The sequence below is a fragment of the Coregonus lavaretus genome (assembly GCF_964263955.1).
Source record: "Coregonus lavaretus genome assembly, chromosome: 26".
NCBI classification, from domain to species: domain Eukaryota; kingdom Metazoa; phylum Chordata; class Actinopteri; order Salmoniformes; family Salmonidae; genus Coregonus; species Coregonus lavaretus.
This window is the reverse complement of record NC_140013.1, coordinates 11,206,018-11,231,545: the sequence shown is the minus strand read 5'-3', so window position 1 is coordinate 11,231,545 and position 25,528 is coordinate 11,206,018. Positions and strand designations below refer to the sequence as shown.

Genomic DNA, 25,528 nt, shown 5'->3' with positions numbered 1-25,528 from the left:
ATACAGCTAGCCACTGTCAGCGCCAAATTCAATTTTTTATTTTTTTTTAATCCACCTTTATTTAACCAGATAAACCAGTTGAGAACAAGTTCTCATTTACAACTGCGACCTGGCCAAGATAAAGCAAAGCAGTGCGATAAAAACAACATCACAGAGTTACATATGGAATAAACAAAACGTACAGTCAAAAACACAATAAAAAAAATATATACAGTGTATGCAAATGTATTAAGTTATGGAGGTAAGGCAATAAATAGCCCATAGTGCAAAATAATTACAATTTAGTATTAACACTGGAGTGATAGATGTGCAGAAGATGATGTGCAAATAGAGATACTGGGGTGCAAATGAGCAAATTAATAACAATGTAAATAACAATATGGGGATGAGGTAGTTGGGTGGGCTAATTACAGATTGGCTGTGTACAGGTGCAGTGATCGGTAAACTGCTCTGACAACTGATGCTTAAAGTTAGGATGATAGCTAGCCTCTATGACACCGACCTAAAAAGTCAGCCAGAAGATGTTTAGGCCTCTATCGCAATTCATGAATTATCTCGATTCACGGGTGATGAATTTGCAGTGTATTAAGGACTAACGGTCAATACACTAGGAGCTAGCAGCTTCCCAAAATTATATACTGCAGCAGTTGGCTAGAAACACGTATCACTCCCAGTCCCAGGGCAGGCAAGTTGGCTAGCTAACGTGTTAGCAGAGCGTGCGCGCGAACGAGTCAGAGCGCGGGCGTGTATATTTTTTATAAGGGGGCAGAGGTGGTTTTAGCTAAGCATCTGAATGTGACTCAAGACCACCAGTTTTAGCTTAGCTGCATTCATATTAAGAGATGAAGCATACACACATGAAGCATACACATTTTAGATAAACTATCAGAGTGGCATCAAAGCAACTGTTCAAGATGTGCCTGCAGCCACTGGCCACTGCATTCTTCACTCACCCCAGTCCGAGATCATCCCGTCTGTTGTCAGTCCCGCTGGCAGAGCGTCCCCAAAGTGGCTTCTAGCTGGCCTATCGGCGTCGTTAGACCACAGTTTTGAATATCGGTATGCTGAACCGATAGCATTTGATCTAGCTAGCTACTTTTCGCAATCACTGCCTTTGCATTTCAATAGTTTTTAGCTGACTAAGTAATGGACGTTTCTCTTTAACTGTGACGTTAGTTCAGCAAATAGCTGTCGTGGATTCGTTTATTCCTGTCCACGAACGTAAAACCAGAGGACCGCCTCCCACACGATCACCTTGGTGACGGACGTAAACAGCACACAAAGAAAAAGACCCCCACACTTATTCAGGTCTGCACACTCACGTTCACATCTGATCTGACATTGCTCACACAACTGCTTGCAAACTATTTTCAATTTATCACAACTCCCGTTGCGTCCCGTGGGGTTGTAGGCTCTGACTCCCTTTGCTTGCCTTTCCTTTATTGCTGTTTCTCGCCAAGACCATCCACGGTTGGGAAAAATCATCAAGTTAAAACTCGACAATCCAGAAGAGGGCAGTGTTGTGTCATAATGAGTGCATTTTAACGTCACAACAAAGATTTTCTAGTATCCCTCTGGTCACATAACCACATAAATATAGATGTCATGGCGAAGGATAAGGATAGTGGTTATGACATTTCAAAATGTTAGATTTGGAATTCAGTAATACCACATAATACACACACAACACCATTAAACACAACACCATTAAATATTTAATACATGTTTAATGCAAGGTTCAATGAGATAAATGAAAAGGTGCATGTGTGTCCCTTGGTTACAAATCCTTTAGTTTGTTTCACAGCTACCAAAGCTGTTAAGAATAATTTAGTTATTTGCAGTCTAGTTACTCACACTGCAGCGACCGATTGTCTTTTTTTTTTGTAATTCATTAGGGTGACACAAATAATTCACATAATACAAATCATAAATCTACAATTCAGTGTCATTGAATGTTTTATCACCTGCCCTGCCTCTTATGAAAAGAAAGGTTTAGAAGCCAACATAATATTTAACATTATCATAGCAGCACCTCTAGAACTCCCATGCCCTCAAAAAATATGGCACATTTATTTGGATTTACATTGTTGTAATGTAGTTGAGCTGATACAGGGGCCATTTGTTGTAACTTCCACCAACGCAATGGAAGGTAAAACAACTGGAACTGGCAACAATAACACAGACAACTTCATAATAAGCCAGCCTTACATAAAAGAGGCTAATAGCAATGACTGCATAGACAGCTCCAATGTCTTCAACGTCTCACAATCAAAGTAATAGTAGAATAATTGAATGCTACACTGTAGAAAGAAGACTACTATTTATTATTACATTGTATGCATCTTTCTCTACACAGGTGAGTAATATGGAGTTCAGAGGAAATACATCAGTCTGCTTATCTGCAATTTAAATTGCATTCGATCATATAAACTCATACAGCCATCATTATATTTATGCCACACAGATATATACATTTTCTAAACATTTGCATATACTGTAGTAAGCACATTTAGACAGCATTGTTACATCCAGGAGGCAGCCAATCAGAAAACAGTCTCTATACTGGTTGAACCCATGGAACACACATATATCAGGTGTTTAGAATCATGCTAATTTCGATGTAGCTAGCTGCCCGGTTTACCTAGCCTGCAATGGCTGAAATGCTCAGATTATTTTGCCACATGTAAACCCATTCCCTTCAATAAAACAGTAAGTGGTACATTACTTTAGTATCCCTTTCTTCTTCCCACATTTTACACAATGATGAGAATACACTAGGTTAGGTTGAATAAGCAGAAGGATTCATACCTACAACAGAACAGCAGGAGATATATACAGTATATACTGTACCTGATTATTGTGGAGCTGCATAATGGCTTTATAAATCATTTGAGGTTCAGGATAGGCACTAACCCACAACAACTATACATATTTGTACTACTCCAGAACAAATAACACATTAATGAATTATAAAGCATTGGCTATTAAACCCAGACTAGAGTGAGGTGTTGACCTGGAATAGATGCCAAACAGATCCTTCACACTAAAATATACTGATCTTGAACATAACTAGTGCATCAATTCAGTGTGTGCTGACAACTAGGGAAAGCATATCACACAAAAATAAATAAATAGATATTATAAATAAACATTATAAATACAAATTAATTACACATTTCTGCACTTCAAACATGTGCTGACAACTAGGGAAAGCATATCACACAAAAATAAATAAATAGATATTATAAATACAAATTATAAATACAAATTAATTATACATTTATGCACTTCAAACATGTCAAACTCTAGCAGATATAGGTTGATAACTTGATTCAGAATCCTTAAATGTGCTATGTTTATGCTGATGAAACTGAAATAAAAGGAAACATTGCAGTAAGAACTGGTAGTTCAGGGAGCAATGGTTACAGGCTCAGATGACTGTCGCATAGCTGATTCAATTTTCCTTTAATTACTGTACTGTGCCACTCTCAATTTTCACACTTTGTTAGCAGTGGTGCCTACACTAAAACATTATTTCAGAAACCAAGGGAAGCCATTACATCTAGGCCTATGCTATTATCTGAATGTACATGGAGCCACGGCTACAGATTCAGATGAATGTTTTATTCCTTTATATTTGATTAAATCTTTACCCCTTTATACAGTGCCACTCTCAATATTAACATTAATGCATTAGTGTGCCTGCCAGTGCATACTGACTACATTAAAACATGGGTTCACTAACCAAGGGACGCTGTCTAGAGTAGACCAAGTAGCCATCTAAGCCACAGAGAAAGATAAGGCCTACCGAAAATAATGGACCCTTAATGCTTATTACTATGTTGTGAAGTAATGACAAAATAAATACAACAAGTGGTATGAAATATGTTGCTATGGTCTAATTTCCAATATTTTGAGAGATCTAGCTCTGCTAAGTGCATCTTCCAATACTTTACTGTCTTCCAAATCTGACAATGACATAATACAACAGATTATGTAAATTAAGATACAATAGGGAAATGAGCAGCCTGTAAATTGGGATTTAAAGTGGCGGTGCACCTCAGCTGTGAAGTACCAAGCAATGCCTTAGTTCTTCTGTCCCAGACAACAGCTATTGACCTAGCGACCTTTGCCCTCACGATGACAAAAATAACACCAAGCATGAGCCTCTTTACACACAAGGAAAATGCATCAACAATGCAATGAATAGTACACAGTTCATACAAATCTTTGGTGAACACACAAAGTCTCTGTCTGCAATATCCCTAAGATACTGTGGCTCTGGCACAGAAGCAAACGTGTCAGTAGGTGTTAAAACGTAATCTAGGCCTAACATGTACGGACAGTCCCAGACAGTGGAAGGATCCACCCAAATGCAAAAACCTGAACACAAACTACATAAAAACATACTTAGCAAAGGACATTCTCATGCAGCACTATATGGTACATCAGTTATTTCAGTCAGAGGCCTCAATATCCTAAAAACACTAGGGTACAACTGGCCAAAGAAAACCAATTTGAAAACTCCAAAAATACTAATCTTACTGAACTAAACTTAGAATAACTAAAACTATGGCTTGGTCTTATAAGGAAGTGGAATAACACAGAGCAATGAAGACTTCAGTTAGCTACAGTACAATCAACCTAGTACACTCAAAACAGTCTGTGGCACAGCAATATACACATCCTTTCATCAACATCCTCTGTATACCACAGGGTATGCAATGGGAGATTGATTGTCTTAAAGATACACTGGTTGTACTCTGCAATATCTCCTGTTCTCCTCCCCCGAATATAGACTTTTTAGGAGTCAAGGGCAGAGGTGTTACACCAATACGAAGAGGGGACTCAGCCACACATAATATGCACAGCTTTAGAGGGCAGCATACAAGACACGTTTGTTGTGATTAGTTGGTGTGTGTGCATGTGTGGTGCAGTGAGGTGAAACACAACAAAGCCAGTCAGAATCAGAGTCAGAGTCGCTGTTATTCCTGATAGTGTGTCCCACACTGAATGTAGAACATAGGATGGGCATAAGGAGGGGTGCAGGGAATTCTTCAGACAAGATTAGGATGGGGAAGGGTATGAGCATAGAAATGTAATTACTAGAACTGCATCCCCATTCAAGTCAATGTGCCATGATAGGTGGACGATCTAGTAATTTTATTTCTATGGTGGGGGAGTTAAGGTTTTGGAGTTAAGGTTTGATAGTGGTTTGACAGTGGTAGTAGTCCCTCGGCCAGCCTTAGGCACCACCAGGAGTTCGTCCCCGTCCTGGATACTGTAGGAGTGGAGGGCTCTGGTGTGGTACTTCATCTCCTCCGGCCCAAATACACTCTCCTTGTCGATGTAGTAAAGACGCATCTGATTGGCCGACAGCTGCACCACTGTCCTCAGCTGTTTCTTCAGCTCGGCCACAGTCTGGTCCAGGCGGATACTCACCTCCTCCACCTTGTCCTCGCAGTGCACCTCCACCTTGGCGTGGCAGCGGGGTCGAAGGTCGATCTCAGCCAAGGGTTCCAGCTTCCCGTATTTGGTCACCAGGCAGTGGTACCTAGGACGGCAGGTATAGATGGGTTTAGCAACACACAAACACACTAAATATACCACAGTCATCTAGGCTAAGCTATTTTACATTATGGTTAGGTGAGGTTATAGTAATTATTTTTAATGAATGTGAAGATTTTATTTTTAGTGTGCACATTTTAATAGGCACCTGATACTACAATTAAGCCAGTAAAGTATGTGCCAAATCCTTTTGAATGGATATATGCAGTCTAACTGGATGAGTGAAAGGAGAAGCATGGAGTGTTGTATACCTGTAAGGAAGCTCCTCCTCTGGGTAGTCTACATGGTAACGGATGAAGAACCTCTCGGAGTCCTCTCTCTCCCCGTCCGTCACCACACTGCCATTGAGTGATGATACAGAGGGCAGGCTGCGAGGATGAAGGGTGAGCTTTTCAGTATCTAGAGATATATGGCACTGTTGCAGTATTGTGTGTGTGTGTTAACACAATGTCACAGTGAGTACGTTTACATCGACAGTAATAATCAGTGGTGTAAAGTACTTAAGTAGAAATACCCGTTTTTTGGGGTATCTGTACTTTACTTTACTATTTATATTTTTGACAACTTTTACTTTTACTTCAATACATTCCTAAAGAAAATAATGTACTTTTTACTCCATACATTTTCCCTGACAACCAAAAGTACTCGTTACATTTTGAATGCTTAGCAGGACAGGAAAATTGTCTAATTCACACACTTATCAAGAGAACATCCCTGGTCACCCCTACTGCCTCTGATCTGGCGGACTCACTAAACACATGCTTCGTTTGTAAATTATGTCTGAGTGTTGGAGCATGCCCCTGGCTATCTGTAAATTAAAAAAAACAAGAAAATGATGCTGTCTGGTTTGCTTTATAGAAGGAATTAAAACGTATTTATATTTTTACTTCTACTTTTGATACTTAAGTATATTTTAACAATTACATTTACTTTTGATACTTAACTATATTTAAAACCAAATACTTTTAGACTTTTACTCAAGTAGTATTTTACTGGGTGACTTTCATTTTTACTTGAGTCATTTTCTATTAAGGCATCTTTACTTTTACTCAACTATGACAATTGGGTACTTTTTCCACCACTGGTAATAATTGGATATTAAACTGATTATGGCAGTAGGCAGATTATGCAATAGTCATGTAAACGCCTTACTCTGTTTATCATAATCGGCGTAAGGTCAAAATCGAAGTAAGCATACGCCGATTAAAACACCTGGTTTTCTGAATAATCTTTCAAATTATTAGGTCATATTAACACCTTAATCGGCGTTCCAGCGCTGTATTTGATCTGAGCATGTGCTAGCACCAGCCAAGCGAGCCTCCCTCTTTAGCGCCAGTGAAGTGAGTTCGGAACAACTGAATGCATCCGTCTTAGAAGTAGTTTTCACATACAAACTTTATATGTCCGAAATCAGAATAAAAAAAGAACATGGTCGCTGTGGTAGAACGTTTATTTTGATTGGCAATGTTTTGCATTTATCAGTGTGCATTAGGTAACCTGATTTCAGATGTGTCCATGTAAACAGGTTTATTAGGGAAATTGTTCTTCTTGCAAAGCATGTAAGCGTTTTTAATCAAACTATTATATTAATCTGACAATCCACAATAATCGCATTATTGTGTGCATGTAACTGTACTCAGTGAAAAATGAGCTCTCTCAACTAATTTGTGTGTTGAGGTCTGTGTGGTTGCCTCAGACACCCAGTAGCTCCCAGAGAAACTTACTGTGAGACCATGAGGCTCCGGCGCTCTGTGTTGGTATAGGTCTGCAGTAAAGGAATCCCCTGCAGCCTCACATCTTCCAGTTTAGGAAACTGGTTCAGCTTCTCTATGTCCTCCCATTGGTTAAGACCTGACACACACACACACACACACACACACACACACACACACACACACACACACACACACACACACACACACACACACACAAATATCAATCTGAACTGAAAGGAGTCCAAGGTCAGTTTCCAGTCAAGGACACAACCCCAATAGACTCTGGTTGATACCTGAGTTGGACAGATTGATGCTGCGTAGGTTGGGGAAGAGGTGCCGCAGCATGTCTTCCGAGTCCTGAATGGAGCTCAGGTTGCAGTTGGACATGACCAGAGTTTCCAGGCCGGGGAACATGGGGCCAATCTTGCGCACCTCGGCCCAGTCCTGCAGGTTGTTGTCGGTGATGTGCAGCAGGCGCAGTGTGGGGCAGGGCACAGTAGAGGCTGACACGGTGGTGTACTCATTAAGGCACAGGAACAGCTCCTCCAGCCTGGCGGGCAGGGCAGTGCAGGGAGCAACACAGGGCTCAGTATATAGACCATTCACTTTTCTTAATGCTTCTACTGTAATGTACTGTTAGCTGCCTGCAACCTGGACCTCATGACAGACCTCACTACTCTCTCCAGTCCACAATACCCGAGAAAGACACAAAATCCCTCTCACTGACTTAGGAAAACACATTTTTCTGTCCTGAGAAGTGAACAATCAGAGTTGCCTTTGATAAAAAGGTGTTTAAAAGCAGTGTAGCATTAAGGTTTATCTTACTCAGGCATCTCCCGTGTTAGTACGAGCACCGTGTTCCAGGACACTTGAGTGTTGTTGAGGACCAGGCGTCGGACTCGGGCAAAGGCCTTAGCACCGCTAGGCTCCAAGACAACCTCACTTAGCGGGTTGGAGCTCAGGTTGAGGAAGTCCAGGTTGGGGATGTTTGATACAATCTTACTGATCTGAAAGGAGTGGCTTCAAACTTAGTGTGACATCCTCAATATAATTATTCATACATACATGTAAATAGCTACAAGGATATGGGTGAGATTGCATACAGGTAGAGGAATTCTTGTACAAAGTTACTATAAAATGTACCCAATTCTTGTACTCAATGTACTCAATGTTTCCCATCTTGGCAGAGTACCCTAGTTGAACCTACCCACCTCATGCCAGTCCTGGAGCTTGTTGTGGGACAGGTCGAGCTCCATCACGTGGGCACAGAAGGCTGCGATCTCTCTCTGCTCTCCCGCATGGCTGATTCCACAGCCAGCCAGGACGAGCACACTGGGAAGGTTCAAACGATCTGGAGAGACAGAGCAGAATAACTTGAGTAAACCAGGCCTATCTCTACCACCGCTCAATCATCATAATCGTCATCATCATCTTAATTGAGCTGCTGAAGAGGAAGGAAACTACTCAGGGATGCCAATGGTGTTTTTAAAACAGAGTTTAATGGGTAAAACTGTGGATGGATCATATTGAAGTCCTCACCTTTCATGGGCGAGCCCTGTGGGAGAGTTGGCACTACCACCACACCCATGCCAGGCCCTCGGCGGTACGGGAAGTTCTCCGGGCTGTACTTCTCGCTGAGAACCTGCATGAAGGTGCGGCCCTCCTCCTCAGGTGGATCCATGGCCCCACTGTCCCACATCCCCTCTGGGTCGGCTGGGTCGCCGAAGTGGTAAAAGAGCCAAACACTCATTGAGGTTAGCCTGGCAAGGTCAGCTGGCTGAGACAATAGTGGGAGTCATTCACCTTCACGCCCACATCCAATCCCTCGGAGGGGCTCGGTCATCACTGACACTAGCCTGACCTGTTTCACCTTCTAAACAGTTATGGTCATAAAGTGCATTCGGAAAGTATTCAGAATCCTTGACTTTTTCCACATTTTGTTACGTTACAGCCTTATTCTAAAATTGATTAAATTGTTGTTGTTTTTAGTCAATCTACACACAATACCCCATAACGACAAAGCATAAACAGGTCTTTAGAAATTTTTGCTAATGTATTTAAAATACAAAACTGAAATCTCACATTTACAGTAAACAGTAGAATTGGCTTATATATAAGTATTCAGACCCTTTACTCAGTACTTTGTTGAAGCACCTTTGGCAGCGATTACAGCCTTGAGTCTTCTTGGGTAGGACGCTACAAGCTTGGCACACCTGTATTTGGGGAGTTTCTCCCATTCTTCTCTGCAGATCCTCTCAAGCTCTGTCAGGTTGGATGGGGAGCATCGCTGCACAGCTATTTTCAGGTCTCTCCAGAGATGTTCGATCGGGTTCAAGTCCGGGCTCTAGCTGGGCCACTCAAGGACATTCAGAGACTTGTCCCGAAGCCACTCCTGCGTTGTCTTGGCTTTGTGCTTAGGGTCGTTGTCCTGTTGGAAAGTGAACTTTCGCCCCAGTCTGAGGTCCTGAGCGCTCTGGAGCAGGTTTTCATCAAGGACCTCTATGTACTTTCCCTCGATCCTGACTAGTCTCCCAGTCCCTGCTGCTGAAAAATATTCCCACAGCATGATGCTGCTACCACCATGCTTCACCATAGGGATGGTGCCAGGTTTCCTCCAGAGGTGACGCTTGGCATTCAGGCCAAAGAGTTCAATCTTGGTTTCATCAGACCAGAGAATCTTGTTTCTCATGGTCTGAGAGTCTTTAGGTGCCTTTTGGCAAACTCCAAGCGGGCTGTCATGTGCCTTTTACTGAGGAGTGGCTTCGTCTGGCCACTCTACCATAAAGACCTGATTGGTGGAGTGCTGCAGAGATGGTTGTCCTTCTGGAAGGTTTTCCCATCTCCACAGAGGAACTCTGGAGCTCTGTCAGAGTGACCATCGGGTTCTTGGTCACCTCCCTGACCAAGGCCCTTCTCCCCCGATTGCTCGGTTTGGCCGGGCGGCCAGCTATAGGAAGAGTCTTGTTGGTTCCAAACTTCGTTCATTTAAGAATGATGGAGGCCACTGTGTTCTTGGGGACCTTCAATGTTGAAGAAATGTATTGGTACCCTTCCCCAGATCTGTGCCTCGACACAATCCTGTCTCGGAGCTCTACGGACAATTCCTTCGACCTCGTGGCTTGGTTTTTGCTCTGACATGCACTATCAACTGTGGGACCTAATATAGACCGGTGTGTGCCTTTCCAAATCATGTTCAATCAATTTAATTTACCACAGGTGGACTCCAATCAAGTTGTAGAAACATCTGAAGGATGATCAATGGAAACAGGATGCACCTTTACTTATGTAAATAAGGTATTTCTGTTTTTTATTTGTAATAACATTTAGCAAAAAATTCTAACAATCTGTTTTCGCTTTGTCATTATGGGTTATTGGGTGTAGATTGATGAGGGGAAAAAATAATTTAATCAATTTTAGAATAAGGCTGTAAAGTAACAAAATGTGGAAAAGGTCAATTTTCCCTGAATACTTTCCGAATGCACTGTACAATACATACCAGTCTTCACTGAAAAGTATGCTATTCACATACGACACATTCTATTTTCATCTACAGTATTTCAATCAGGCATGTTAACAGTTACTCTTTTACATGGTCATTCAGTTGATGCTGCTTGATATAAATGCCTTGGACACAAAACAGTCAGAGCATAATAATATGCATTTCCCTTTAAGAGGGAAGAGGAGGCTCAGTGATAATGCTATGGAAGGGAGTGACGGAGGGAGTCGTCTGTCCTAAAGTCCTTATCAGTAAAACGCAGTGAGACTTTCCCATTTAAACTTTAAAGCCCTCTGAACGCCTGAGGAAAGGGTAGGCCTATCCCGGTGATTCTCTTTTTTTATTATGTACTCGAGACCAAAAACTAATTAATTGAAAAAGTGGATAGACTTCTGCTCTTTGGCCATAATATTTAATGTTTAACCAACTGAGCAGGCAAAATTTGACATATTCCGGAAACACTGATGACATCATCTGGTGTGCATCATGTGATTTTAAACAACTATGAGCAGGCAAACGTTAGTAGTGTTTGACTACAAAAAATGGAAACCGTCATTTTCAAATATTTTGATATTGGGGTGGTGCTGGAGATGATTAATGAAGTTGTCAAGTGGTGATATTTCAACAACAAAAAAAGACAAAAATAACGATATTCAACTGGAAAAAACAAAACACATTTTTGAACGCCTCGCAGGTTGCCCTAGATACACCACCATCTGCTGCTAATGTAGAGGTTTTACTGAAATTAAAGTAATAGTATCATATTACAGTACTTCACCAGCACGTGTAGGTCACAGTAAACCAGGAAGGAATTGGCTTATATTTGTTATATTACAACAACCATAAAAGGAAATGATAGATTACAGTATCCATAATATACTTATACTTATCATTGTACAAAACTGACAAGTTACTATTAGGCTATTGACCAATATGAGCAAAATTATTTCATTAACATACATGAGTGTGAGGAAAAAAATAGGTAGTATAAAGTACATTGATACTACAGTAACAAGTGTGCTCTGTAGGCTAAGTGTCTTACCTCCAGCAACGTTCCTCTCCACCAGTCCACTATCACAGCTCATTGTGGGTTTCTGCAGAGAAGGCCTGTCAGAGGAACACCGTTTTTGGAATTGAGGGCCATTCATGTGCTGGTGGGATGGACTTGCAAGTAACACTAGTATAAAAGGAAGTACACATCTCTCTTCCTCCCATAGAGTTTGATAGAGAACTCTAGATGGATAAACCTGTTTTGGCATGGACATTGCCGTTGAGTGCTTACACCATTTTAAAGTAGTCAACTGGGTGGGACCTCATATGTGTTAAGGAAGGATCACATGATTCTATCCAGGTCATCAGGATTATACTCGTGAGCAAACATTCCATAACTCTAGGTGGCAGTAAATCGCCAAACCTTGGCTTTATACCTGTTCACACAACATACTCTAGGTGGCAATATGCACCCTTTCAGTTTGTTTGCCAAAATTGACTACTTCAAAATGGAGACACCTCAATGACGCCAAAGATATTCATAACTATTGACACATTAAATCACGTATTTGTATATTTCCATTAGGGAACACCTTCTTTGAACAAAACTCAATTTGCCCTTGCACTCCTTGTAAACAATGCCTTTTTTTTTTTTTACTTTGGCAAAGGGTCACTTCTACAAAACTTAGTGCACTCTATTCGCAACAGATTCTAGTTTTGGGAACAGAAAAATGTATTGAGATCGGGCTTTTCTTCTATGAGAAAATCAGCAGAATGTCGGCCCAGTTCCATCTCGCTCCATACTCTCCCATTGCCAGCCACTGGGCTTCCTCTCCACACCATATTTGATTTATACATCTGATGAAACATCTGTCTCCTTGTTCTATCTGTGATGGCGCTGCCTGTGCGCTCACAGATGTCATAATGGGCCATTTATAAAGATATCTCAATCATTCTCAATGCTTACTCCATAGTGGCTGGCTGGGCAGGGGCAGAGAGGCTGAGCCCTCCTCCTTCAGACTTCTCTCCAGTGAGGGGCAGCAAGGTGAACAGGAGGGACAGGCAGATGCCACGTGAGAGTAGACACTGGAATCAAAACAAACCATACGCAGTTATGCATGACATTCAAATGACATTTAAAAAATCTACATAAATATGTATTGTTGACTTGTTAAAGTATAACTTTGAGGGGCAGGTATAAAAAATATCAGCATGGAAAGGAATTCATATTGTAAATAGGCCTAGGCCTAGTCATGTTATTAGTTTGACTAGGCTATAGCCTAGGCCAGGGATCATCAACTAGATTCTGCAGCAGGCCAATTTGTTCTTGAGCGGATGGTCAGGGGACCAGAACATCATTACAAATAATATTTGACTAAAACTGAATCTTTTCAAACCTTGCTTACATTTGTATTCGATCACATATATCTCTCTATTATGCGTGGGAATACTTTGGAACAGATTTCCCAAATTAAAATCACTGATTTGCTGGTGTTTTTAATCTTTTATGTCCAACATTGAAAAAATTGTTGGAAACTTGAAAACTTGGGGGGCCAAATAAAATCAGCCGCGCTCCGCCAGTTGGGGACCCTGGCCTTGGCTTTGTCACTGACATTGTATCATGTTATGTGAATAACTTGGCTCTGATGAATATCAAGTGGCACATAAACTGTCCATAATATGGTGCTGTTAGCTTCAGAATAGAAGGAATACAAGGACCAAATTACATAGCTTTTAACAGAGGTTCAGATATGTTCATGAGGTAGGTTGTGAGAATAGTTAACCTGGTCTCAGATCTGTTTGTGCTATTGCCAATTACATTTCTGTAATTGTCAAGCCAAACATGATGTTTGTGCAATCCATGCCAAATACTTGTCACTCATTCTGTGAGAATAGCTATCTAGCTAAATTACAGCTCAGATATTGCTCAAATTAAGTATTTGATATACTAGCTAGTACTACAGTACAGCAAATGTACATAATGAGTGCTGCAGAGAGCTAGCTAATAATATGCCAATCATATCAGGGACAATTACGTGCAGATCGACTCTAGCACGAAAAAGAACACAAAACAAGAACCATTAACGGACAACGCTACGTTAGAAAATAAATATGTCATGCGTGAAACGTATTTTATAGCTAGGATAAACGTCGAGACTGATTACAACGAGATTTCATAAACGTTACACAAAAACATTCCGTACAATTTGACTGTAGCTTTCACCTGCTAGTTATCTGCAGTATCAGTGGTTTGCTAGTTTACAATTTATTAGGATTAACGTTACACTAGTACGATTTGCTAACTAGATTAGCTAACTAAAACGTTACATTGCATCTTCTCTTCTACGAATGGTCAGAGACTGGTCCAGACTCCACAGTCAGCATCATTGAATGACCCATGTAATGACAATGCATCAACATGACACAACTGCTATTGTCATAATACGATTGCATTAGCTAGATATAATCCAAAGTAATATATATATACATTTAATATTTTCGCATTTCCAAACTCACCTTTATTGACCTGCTCTGTGTAAATGTCTTGTTATTGATTCAACTGTCATTGCCCCCCTCTCATCCCGGAAATGACGTAGATTTATGAACCGTCTGGATATTTTCCCTAGATCTTGCATGCGCAGCATTGGACAGTATACTAAATGTCTTTGAATACATCATTCGTTATAATAACCCATTTACAGTCATAGGTAATGCTACTATAGCTGGCTAGACTTACACTGGTAATGATGCGAAAGGTTTGACAATCAGTTTGCTGACTAAATATGTTGCATGTCGGTATCTCTGCTAAAACGTTTTCAGGGATATACTTCCTTCCCCTCTTGCTGTTGCATAAAATACAAATTATGAATTAAGTTTGATGACTTTGACTGAAGGAGTGGTGGGCAAAACCTAGCACATCCACTTGTACATGACTAGTGTCACTGAAATTCCCATGAATGTACATCTTTCTTACCCTGTCCTGCAGCGCCCTCTCCTGGTAGAGAAACTTGTTGTTTTGGTTCAATCCAAAGAGGTGCTGTCACTGTACTGGCGACATCTCTACTGAACACCCCAGCCTGGTCTCATACTAGACGTAACATAGTATATGTAAATCCGAGACTCTAAATTAGTAAGTTACTTTTGATACAGTATGTTATTTTTGGTATGGTTACATAAGGCAGAATGTTACTTAAGGCAAAAATGAAAGGAGAATGGTTGGTCGGGGTGGATGTATAACGTGAACGTCTAGCAACTCAAAGGTTGCATGTTCAAATCTCATCATGGACAACTTTAGCATTTTAGCTAATTACCAACTTTTCAATTACTTAATACTTTTTAGCTACTTTGCAACTACTTAGCATGTTAGCTAACCTTTCCCCTAACCCTAACCACAGATAGAACAATGAGACAGATATTTCACCGGATGTATAAATGTCAAGGATCCGGTTGGCGTTTCCACTCACTACCAGATATGATGGTGAGAGGAAGCCCAGTGGCTGGCAGTGGGAGAAGATGGAGCGAGGTGGATTTTGGCTGACATTCTGCAAATTTTCTCATCAATGAAACATTTGATCTCAATACGGTTTTCTGTTTCCAAAACTAGAATCTGTTATGAACAGAGTGGACTAAGTTTTGTAGACTTTACCCTTTGCCAAGGTTTTAAAGAATTTAGTTGTTTAGAAGGAGTAGAAGGATGACTTGAGTTATTGCACACGCGCACTTCACAGAGTAGGCGTTCCCTAACGGAAATATGCAAATGCAGGCCAGAACGCGTCAATAGACTCTCGCTAGCTCGTGCTTGGCTCTGCCCACCTCCTTGCTTGTTCTGCCCATTATGATTAATTTGTTCCCATTGGAAACGACAGGCTTTGGTCTATCTTGGGTTAGTTATACAAATATTTGCCCTAACCTTAACCCTTTTAGCTAACCCTTCCCCTAACCCTAACCCTAACTATTCTGAACATATTGTAGGTTTTGCAAATTCGTAACATATTTTACTTTTGCAAATTCGTAACATATCATACGAATTGTAATTTGTAACATATCATACGAAATGATTGATGGAAATCCACAAATTAATACATCCATACGAAACTTAACATACCATACTAAATGGAGTGTCTCGGATATATGTAAAGAATAATACAAAATCATCTGAGACCAGGTTGAACACCCTGGTGGAGTAGAAGAGAGCCAGGGCCTGGAGGGCAACCAATGTGTACTAAACACACTGCAGGCTCAAATGGTTGTTGTTGTTTTTGTTGTTAAGGTAAATTACTGTTGTTACCTTATATGAAAGAGTAACAGAAAAGCTTCTTGGGAAAAAACGACTACAGGAAGTTTCCTCCCACTGAGTGGTGTAAATTTGGCTCAACTAAACATATTAGTTTGCCACCTAGTTGGACAACAGGAAAACTATGTTTACTGAAAAGTAAGCTTCTCTGTAAGCATTATTAGAAGTCCTATACACCTGAACTGACCAAACACTTTTTCCACATTGCCCAAATACACCACCTACGCCATGCACCCACCCTGCTGTTTTCCTTCGGAAACCAAGCTTGAGTCTCGTCTTTCTAACACCCCTGAGTAATGAGAGAGGGACTCTTTGCCAAGACGCATTGGGTGGATGAGTGGAAAACAAAACAGAAAGAAATAGCATCGTAAAACAGAAATAGATGTAGACCTACCCACAACAGTTGCGCTGTAGCTTTGTGACCCTGTAGTTAGGGGCCAGAAAACAGCCATGGCAGATGACTCCATCCAGACAGCACAGGGTAAGATCTGTTTGTGGACCTTGTTTTCCATTCAGGCTGGTTACCCAGGAGTTGTCAGCTCAGCTCTGTCAAAGAAAACTTGACATGATTGGTTTAACCCTCTCTCATCAATGAAATAAAGGAAAGTAAACAACAGGCCCTTCAAATCACTGAGATTGTTTGGGAGCGAGGTCCCATCAATATCCCATCCTTAACGGTCATTTAAAACAAAGCCGTCAATATTTGATCTCTGTTGTCGTTTATTCTCATTTAATTAGATGATTTATGTACATTTTCAAGGCAGATAGATTATTACATCCAGCTGTACAATTATGGAACATCAGAGGCAGGGTGAACAGATGAAACATTTTAAATCAGTGTGTGACCAAAGAACAGGTGGAGTAGTCTCAGTCCACAATGTCCGTTTGTTAATTGAAAAAAATAAAATAAGGCTGATTAAAAAAATTAAAAAAGGTGCAGTATCAATCTAATTATCTGAGGATTAGAATATTTAAATGATCAACAATCATGAATAACAGCAATTATTAACTGTTGAATACAGGTAGGTAAAAGTACACAGCTGAAAATAATCTTTATCTTAATCTTCGATGATGGCTGTCAGATTATTTTAGTCAGGGTCTCAGCATTTGACAAAACCTGGAGAAAACACAAGCTTGAAATGACTATACACTAATTTGACTGGGATTTAGAGTTTGACATTGATTACAAGACAATCAAACCACACTACAATAAATAAGTTCATTGGGTGGTACATAAATAGGGAGTTATGATTTCATCCACTCACTCAGAATTCTCTTGAGTTGCTCAACATACATTAGCCCATATACTGTATATCACAAAATGAAAATAAACTATGAATCATTATTTTAAATACAATGAAAATCAGCACAGAGATGATAGATAATAAAAATTGTGTAGTACCTTAGATCGAGCGTTTATCATGTGCAACTACAAAACAGACTCCAATCTTACCGATATCAATGTCAGCATGTTATGTGATTGTATATTACATTTGTATTTATTTATTCCAAACAGTGCTCTTGATCAGTGGTACTGATTTAAACCATAGTTCCTATGTAACCCTCATAGTCACCAACAGTATGTGCAGTATTACGAATCTTCCCCAATAGGTTGCTTTTGTCTCTTTCCACTGCCCTTTGTCAAAAGAAGTCAATGCCAACAACCCACAGGGACTCAAGTCCACAAAGTCCTCTTAAATGGGTATTTTTATATTTTCTACGTATGGTTGCACTCATGAAAGCTCTTTACCAGTCTTTCTCTAGATGAGCAAGGACTAGGCATATCGCTCACAATGGAAACAGTCATCACACTTTCTTTATCAAGGTGGCTGTGAAAGGTGAAAGGTCACAACATTGCTATTCTTTCCATGTGTTGTTCCACTTCCTCAATGTGTTGTGCTGTCCGCCCCTGGTATCGCCACCATGTGCAGAACTTGACAACGAGCTCCATTGTGACTTGCTGTTGAACTGCTGTCTGTCTGCTTGAGTCATCAGAATGTTTCCAGAGCGGTTAGTGCCATTAGAGCATGTCGTCGTACGCCTCGCTGACCGGGGCTCTCTTGGTACGGCGCGGTCTCAGGCTGGAGAAGCAGGAGGAGGCAGTGAGGGCGATGCGGCTCAGGCCCAAGTTCAGGCAGTGCACCTCGGATGTGACGGGCACCTCGGAGAAGAGTGCGTGGTCACGGGACAGCCGTGTCAGGGTGTCACTGTTCTCAATGTCCTTCACGATGTTCAGGATCTCCTGGCGCTCCGTCTGCCGAGTCATCCCGCGGATGTTCAAGATGGCCGACACATGTTTCTTCCTGCAAACAGAGGAGGAGAAAGAGGGCTCAGTCTAGTCCATGTTTTGTCATATAGGCCACATCTAGCCAATAAAGCATTGATTGAGTTGATTTGAAAAGAGTGTATCTTGCATCACTGCAATGGCAGAGTTAACCATCACAAGGACATGATATGGGTAGGAATAAAGAGAATCATGAAAATATAGAGAGGGCAGTCAGCCCTGAGGCAAGTCACTAAGGAACAGGGAAAGTTGGACAAAACAGTTACCTATGTAAGAATGCTGTTCATCGACTACAGCTCAGCCTTCAACACCATAGTGCCCTCCAAGCTCATCACTAAGCTTGGGGCCCTGGGTCTGATCCCCGCCCTGTGCAACTGGGTCCTGGACTTCCTAACGGGCCGAATCCCAGGTGTTGAAGGTAGGCAACAACACCTCCGCTACGCAGGGCCCCCCCCCCCCAAGGGTGCGTGCTCAGCCCCTCCTGTACTCCCTGTTCACCCATGACTGCGTGGCCACTCCCGTCTCCAACTCAACCATCATGTTTGCAGACGACACAAAAGTGGTGAGCCTGATTACCAACAACGACAAGACAGCCTACAGGGAGGAGGCAAGGGCCCTGGCAGAGTGGTACCAGGAAAATAACCTTTCCCTCAACGTCAACAAAACTAAGGAGCTGATCGTGCCAACTCTCCTGCTATCTCTCTCAGAATGACCTTCTTGATCCAAAGCAGTCAGGTTTCAAGACTGGTCATTCAACTGAGACTGCTCTTCTCTGTGTCACGGAGGCTCTCTGCACTGCTAAAGCTAACTCTCTCTCCTCTGCTCTTATCCTTCTAGACCTATCCGCTGCCTTTGATACTGTGAACCATCAAATCCTCCTCTCCACCCTCTCCGAGTTGGGCATCTCCGGCGCTGCTCACTCTTGGATTGCGTCCTACCTGACAGGTCGCTCCTACCAGGTGGCGCGGTGAGAATCTGTCTCCACACCACGTGCTCTCACCACTGGTGTCCCCCAGGGCTCAGTTCTAGGCCCTCCCCTATTCTCTCTATACACCAAGTCACTTGGCTCTGTCATATCCTCACATGGTCTCTCCTATCATTGCTACGCAGACGACACAATTCATTTTCTCCTTTCCCCCTTCTTATAACCAGGTGGCGAATCGCATCTCTGCATGTCTGGCAGACATATCAGTGTGGATGTCGGATCACCACCTCAAGCTGAACCTCGGCAAGACGGAGCTGCTCTTCCTCCCAGGGAAGGACTGCCCGCTCCATGATCTTGCCATCACGGTTGACAACTCCATTGTGTCCTCCTCCCAGAGTGCAAAGAACCTTGGCGTGACCCTGGACAACACCCTGTCGTTCTCCGCTAACATCAAAGCGGTGACCCGATCCTGCAGGTTCATGCTCTACAACATTTGCAGAGTACGACCCTACCTTACATAGAAAGCGGCACAGGTCCTAATCCAGGCACTTGTCATCTCCCGTCTGGATTACTGCAACTCGCAGTTGGCTGGGCTCCCTGCCTGTGCCATTAAACCCCTACAACTTATCCAGAACGCTGCAGCCCGTCTGGTGTTCAACCTTCCCAAGTTCTCTCATGTCACCCCGCTCCTCCGCACACTCCACTGGCTTCCAGTTGAAGCTCGCATCTACTACAAGACCATGGTGCTTGCCTACGGAGCTTTGAGGGGAACGGCACCTCCTTACCTTCAAGCTCTGATCTGACCCTACACCCAAACGAGGGCACTACGTTCATCCACCTCTGGCCTGCTAGCTCCCCTACCTCTACAGAAGCACAGTTCCCGCTCAGCCCAGTCAAAGCTATTCGCTGCTCTGGCACCCCAATGGTGGAACAAGCTACCCCACGATGCCAGGACAGCGGAGTCACTGACCACCTTCCGGAGACACTTGAAACCCTACCTCTTTAAGGAATACCTGGAATAGTATAAAAGGAATCCTTCGAAATTCTACAGATGCACCATTGAGAGCATCCTGTCGGGCTGTATCACCGCCTGGTACGGCAACTGCACCTTCCGCAACCACAGGGCTCTCCAGAGGGTGGTGCGGTCAGCCCAACGCATCACCGGGCGCACACTGCCTGCCCTTAAGGACATTTACAGCAGGATGTCAAGAAGATCATCAAGGATCTCAGCCACCCGAGCCATTGCCTGTTCACCCTGCTATCATCCAAAAGGTGAGGTCAGTACAGGTGCATTAACACTGGGACCGAGAGACTGAAAAACAGATTCTATCTCAAGGCCATCAGACTGTTAAATAGCCATCACTAGCCGGCCTCCACCCAGTAACCTGCCCTGAACTTTAGTCACTGTTACTAGCCGGCTACCATCCGGTACTCAACCCTGCACCTTAGAGACTGCTGCCCTATGTCCATAGTCATTGAACACTGGTCACCTTAATAATATTTACATACTGTTTTACCCACTTCATATGCACAGTGCATTGGGAAAGTATTCAGACCCCTTGACTTTTTCCACATTTTGTTACGTTACAGCCTTATTCTAAAATTGATTAAATAAATACAAATTATCATCAATCTACACACAATACCCCAGTAAAAAAATAGAAATACCTTCTTTACATAAGTATTCAGACCCTTTGCTATGAGACTCGAAATTGAGCTCAGGTGCATCCTGTTTCCATTGATCATCCTTGAGATGTTTCTACAACTTAATTGGGGTCCACCTGTGGTAAATTCAATTGATTGGAGATGATTTGGAAAGGCACACACCTGTCTATATAAGGTCCCACAGTTGACAGTGCATAAACCAAGCCATGAGGTCGAAGGAATTGTCCGTAAAGCTCCGAGACAGGATTGTGTCGAGGCACAGATCTGGGGAAGGGTATCAAAACAAATCTGCAGTATTGAAGGTCCCCAAGAACACAGTGGCCTCCATCATTCTTAAATGGAAGATGTTTGGAACCACCAAGACTCTTCCTAGAGCTGGCCGCCCGGCCAAACTGAGCAATCGGGGGAGAAGGGCCTTGGTCAGGGAGGTGACCAAGAACCCGATGGTCACGATGACAGAGCTCCAGAGTTCCTCTGTGGAGATGGGAGAACCTTCTAGAAGGACAACCATCTCTGCAGCACTCCACCAATCAGGCCTTTATGGTAGAGTGGCCAGACAGAAGACACTCCTCAGTAAAAGGCACATGACAGCCTGCTTGGAGTTTGCCAAATAAATCTCAGGCCATGAGAAACAAGATTCTCTGGTCTGATGAAACCAAGATTGAACTCTTTGGCCTGAATGCCAAGCGTCACGTCTGGAGGAAACCTGGCACCATCCCTACGGTGAAGCATGGTGGTAGCAGCATCATGCTGTGGGAATGTTTTTCAGTGGCAGGGACTGGGAGACTAATCAGGATCGAGGGAAAGATGAACGGAGCAAAGTATAAAAAGATCCTTGATGAAAACCTGCTCCAGAGCGCTCAGGACCTCAGACTGGGGCGAGGTTCACTTTCCAACAGGACAACGACCCTAAGCACACAGCCAAGACAACGCAGGAGTGGCTTCGGGACAAGTCTCTGAATGTCCTTGAGTGGCCCAGCCAGAGCCCGGACTTGAACCCGATCGAACATCTCTGGAGTGACCTGAAAATAGCTGTGCAGCGCTCCCCATCCAACCTGACAGAGCTTGAGAGGATCTGCAGAGAAGAATGGTAGAAACTCCCCAAATACAGGTGTGCTAAGCTTGTAGCGTCATACCCAAGAAGACTCGAGGCTGTAATTGCTGCCAAAGGTGCTTCAACAAAGTACTGAGTAAAGGGTCTGAATACTTATGTACATGTGATATTTAAAATTTCTAAAAGCCTGTTTTTGCTTTGTCATTATGGGGTATTGTGTGCAGATTGATGAGGGGGGGGAAACTATTTAATCCATTTTAGAATAAGGCTGTAACGTAACAAAATGTGGAAAAAGTCAAGGGGTCTGAATACTTTCCGAATGCACTGTATATACTGTATTCTAGTCAAGGCTCATCCTATATAACTACTGCTGTACACACCTTTTCTATTCATATACTGTCCATAATGTCTATAAACACTATCATATACATATATATTTATATTCCAGACTCTGACATTGCTCGTTCTAATATTTCTCAATTCCTTTCTTTTAATTTTTTCGGATTTGCGTGTGTTGTTTTGTATTGTTAGGTATTACTGCACTGTTAAAGCTAGGAACATAAGCATTTCGCTACACCCCCATGCAAAATATGTGTATGCGACCAATAACATTTGATTAGATTTTGATGATGGAGCCCAAACTCACTTACCACCATGACCATCGATTATCACCCAAAATAATCCATAGATAAAGTGGTGGGTAGCTTGGCTTCCAGGAAACCTGACTTTGTTTTGAATTTAAACCTTATTTTCCTGTTAGCCACTACAGAGGCTTAACTAACAGTTACATGCAACCAGTTGATTGCAATTGGTCGTTGGAGGGAATTATGTTGTAAAACCAATTAGGGTACTATTCTACATAGTGTATAGGATAGTATGAGGCTCTGAAGGGTCAATGCCTGGCACAGCGTACTTTACAGAGGGATTTGACATACTTGATGCAATATGTTAAGGATTGTACGGTACAGTTCCTGTTTTCAAAAGGAACTGGGAGAACCCAGAGGTCAACGGTTAGCATTCTCCAGATCCAAGTCAAGATTCCAAACAATACATGTGGGTCTGTTATGAGTTAAGGATGGAGACTAATCTTAATTTAGAAAAGATTCCATTGAGGACTGCCTCCTCCCGTCTGTGTGCTCCTACGGGACTCTTTAGTAGCCGGCTGCCCATGCCAGGTTATGCTACACAGCTACCATGTCACGCCTGGGCAGGAAGTCCGTGTTTTTGCTTCGTCTTTACCCAGGACCCCCCCTTTCATGTGTGCCAGCGACGGCCAAACAGCTCCCCATTAAAATAAGGAAACGACTCAGCTCTTGTTTGCTTTTAACAAGTTCCCCATTTGACATCCACAATCAAGACAGCATTTTTGACATTTTTGTTTTAGGGGTGTTTCAGTCAACCTAAGCTTTTGAAAATGTTGGTGCTCATGTGGCTCAACGGAAGTCCTGAAAATATGACTATCATTCCGCATAGATCATCGCTGCCTCCCATGCTCCTTACCGAATGTCTGGGAACTCCCTCACCAGGACCCCCACCTCCATTTGGATGGAGGGGATGTCTTCCAGGAGGATGATCTCAGAGAGGTGTGGGATAGCACTGTCCAGCCAGGAGGAGGCAGATTCCTGAGAGAGAGAGAGAGAGAGAGAGAGAGAGAGAGAGAGAGAGAGAGAGAGAGAGAGAGAGAGAGAGAGAGAGAGAGAGAGAGAGAGAGAGAGAGAGAGAGAGAGAGAGAGAGAGAGAGAGAGAGAGAGAGAGAGAGAGAGAGAGAGAGAGAGAGAGAGAGAGAGAGAGAGAGAGAGAGAGGTGATCAGAACATATCCTCTACACAGCACAAATGAGGATACAACAGTCTAAACAGGGCTATTCATGTTGAACTAGTTCTGCAGCTCATGACAGGTCAACTGGCTATTGTCCGACGCAATGCCTTTGAATCTACGACCTTGGCAACGGATTAAACCCAGAACTAGATTAAGTGATTTCAAGCCTTAATGGTTACAACTAGATTGGTGATGTTCACGCATTCGTTTGACTGGAGGGAACCATCAGATAACATAGACCCAAAACACCAAGGTTAGAAGTACAGCGACAGTATTGAGCATGCAAACTCAATTACCTGAGCATCAAAGTGACCCTGTTATTCTGAGAGGACTAAACCGTGTGGTCAACCAGAGGTTCATCCTGGTCCTCCACTCGACCCCAAAGGCCGGTCAGGGCTTCTAAGGCCCAGGGCAGGATACCAGTCCACTCGTCTGTAAACAACGCTATCCTGTTGTCCAGAGAGGTGACAAACGGATGTTTTATCTAGAGCAAGGGGCGGACGCCACAGGGGGAAGGATAGGGAGTGGGCTGGGGTGAGGGGTGAGGTGACTGCCCCCTTGTGCATACGGCCTGCCTGGTCATCCATCTCTATCTCGGCTACAGTACCCATTCTTCACTTGTCTCCTTTGTTTGAACTCATCCGGAGTTGTTTCAGTAGCTCTCACAGACAGGCCACATACCAGTCAAACATGATTAATGAGCACAGACTCATGACTGCAAACACACACACACACACACATACACACACACACACTCTCACACACACTGTTCATTGCGTCATGTCACAGGTAGCACTGTTGCTCTGACTACGGTTCTCTAATATAGTTGTTCTAGAATGGCTCACCAGATCTTTGAAGAGCACTTTGATCTGCTTGCCCTCGTCGCGCAGTCGTCCCACCATCCTCTTCCTCATTCTGAGTGACGTGCAGATGATCCTCCCTCTCATGATGGAACGCAGGTATTCCATCAGAACCAGTCTATGCACCTCTCCCACCAGGACCTGGGAAAACAAGGGAAGGATAGAATCAATCAATCAATCAATCAATCAATCATCCATTCAGTCAATGGATTAAAAAAAAGTTTTCTCCTGAACATTCACTGCTTGTTTTGTTGCTTAGAATTAAAAACAGTAACAGAACTTTGAATTATTTGTGGATATTGTGCCAGAGGACCTTAGCACCTCCCCATGTTTACATGGCTCATACTTCCTGTGTCTCTGCCATGTACCTGATAGGGTGGGCTGTCCATCCTGCGGAACTTCTTGAAGTGTTCCTTAATATGGGACTCGATTTGCTCATAGGTCTCTGTGTTGTTCAGCCACTTCCTCTTCACCAGCTTGTCAAAGAAGGGCTAAATATGGCCAGGAAAGGGAAAATGTGAGTGAGCGACAGAGACAGGAAAATGGTGAGAGAATGAAGAAGTCAAGGAGGGGAGGGAGGGAGGCAGAGAGATGTGGGTATGGTGCCGTCCACGTTACCTGAGTCAGATCCTCGTTTTAACGCTAACTAAACTACCCGACTGGGGTTGTGTCTTCCTATCAGGATGTGTGGGCCGTTTGGACCAATAATTCCACATATTGTGACTTCATAAACCAATGATAACTGGAGAAAAAGCCCCAGCTCGGTCAAGAGGATGCGACATGCGGCTCTGTGTCCCTGGAGGACTGGCACTGCCCGTCTCTATGGTGGCTACTGAAGAAGAGCGAAACTGCATAGCCTG

General features: G+C 42.9%; 2 protein-coding genes across 2 annotated transcripts in view; both read right to left on the bottom strand.

The window, feature by feature from the left end:
• Positions 1-1,692: 1,692 nt before the first annotated feature.
• Positions 1,693-16,689, bottom strand: LOC311101791 (tubulin-specific chaperone cofactor E-like protein). Its single transcript, XM_084142979.1, has 10 exons — positions 16,458-16,689; positions 12,737-12,855; positions 11,822-11,886; positions 8,823-9,056; positions 8,495-8,634; positions 8,109-8,290; positions 7,577-7,833; positions 7,293-7,419; positions 5,820-5,936; positions 1,693-5,554 (listed from the first exon to the last, which is right to left on the bottom strand). The coding sequence occupies exons 2-10, from the start codon at positions 12,739-12,741 to the stop codon at positions 5,170-5,172; spliced, it is 1,512 nt and encodes a 503-aa protein (XP_083999105.1). The 5' UTR covers positions 12,742-12,855; positions 16,458-16,689; the 3' UTR covers positions 1,693-5,169.
• Positions 16,690-16,759: 70 nt separating this feature from the next.
• Positions 16,760-25,528, bottom strand: part of LOC311101790 (exocyst complex component 3-like protein 2) — a 32,974-nt gene continuing 24,205 nt past the window's right edge. Inside the window, exons 10-13 of the mRNA XM_084142978.1 lie at positions 25,037-25,159; positions 24,654-24,809; positions 23,492-23,613; positions 16,760-18,366 (exon numbers count right to left, since the gene is read on the bottom strand). Of these exons, the coding sequence (XP_083999104.1) occupies positions 18,084-18,366; positions 23,492-23,613; positions 24,654-24,809; positions 25,037-25,159 (684 nt within the window). The 3' untranslated portion in view covers positions 16,760-18,083. The remainder of the gene's footprint in view (positions 18,367-23,491; positions 23,614-24,653; positions 24,810-25,036; positions 25,160-25,528) is intronic.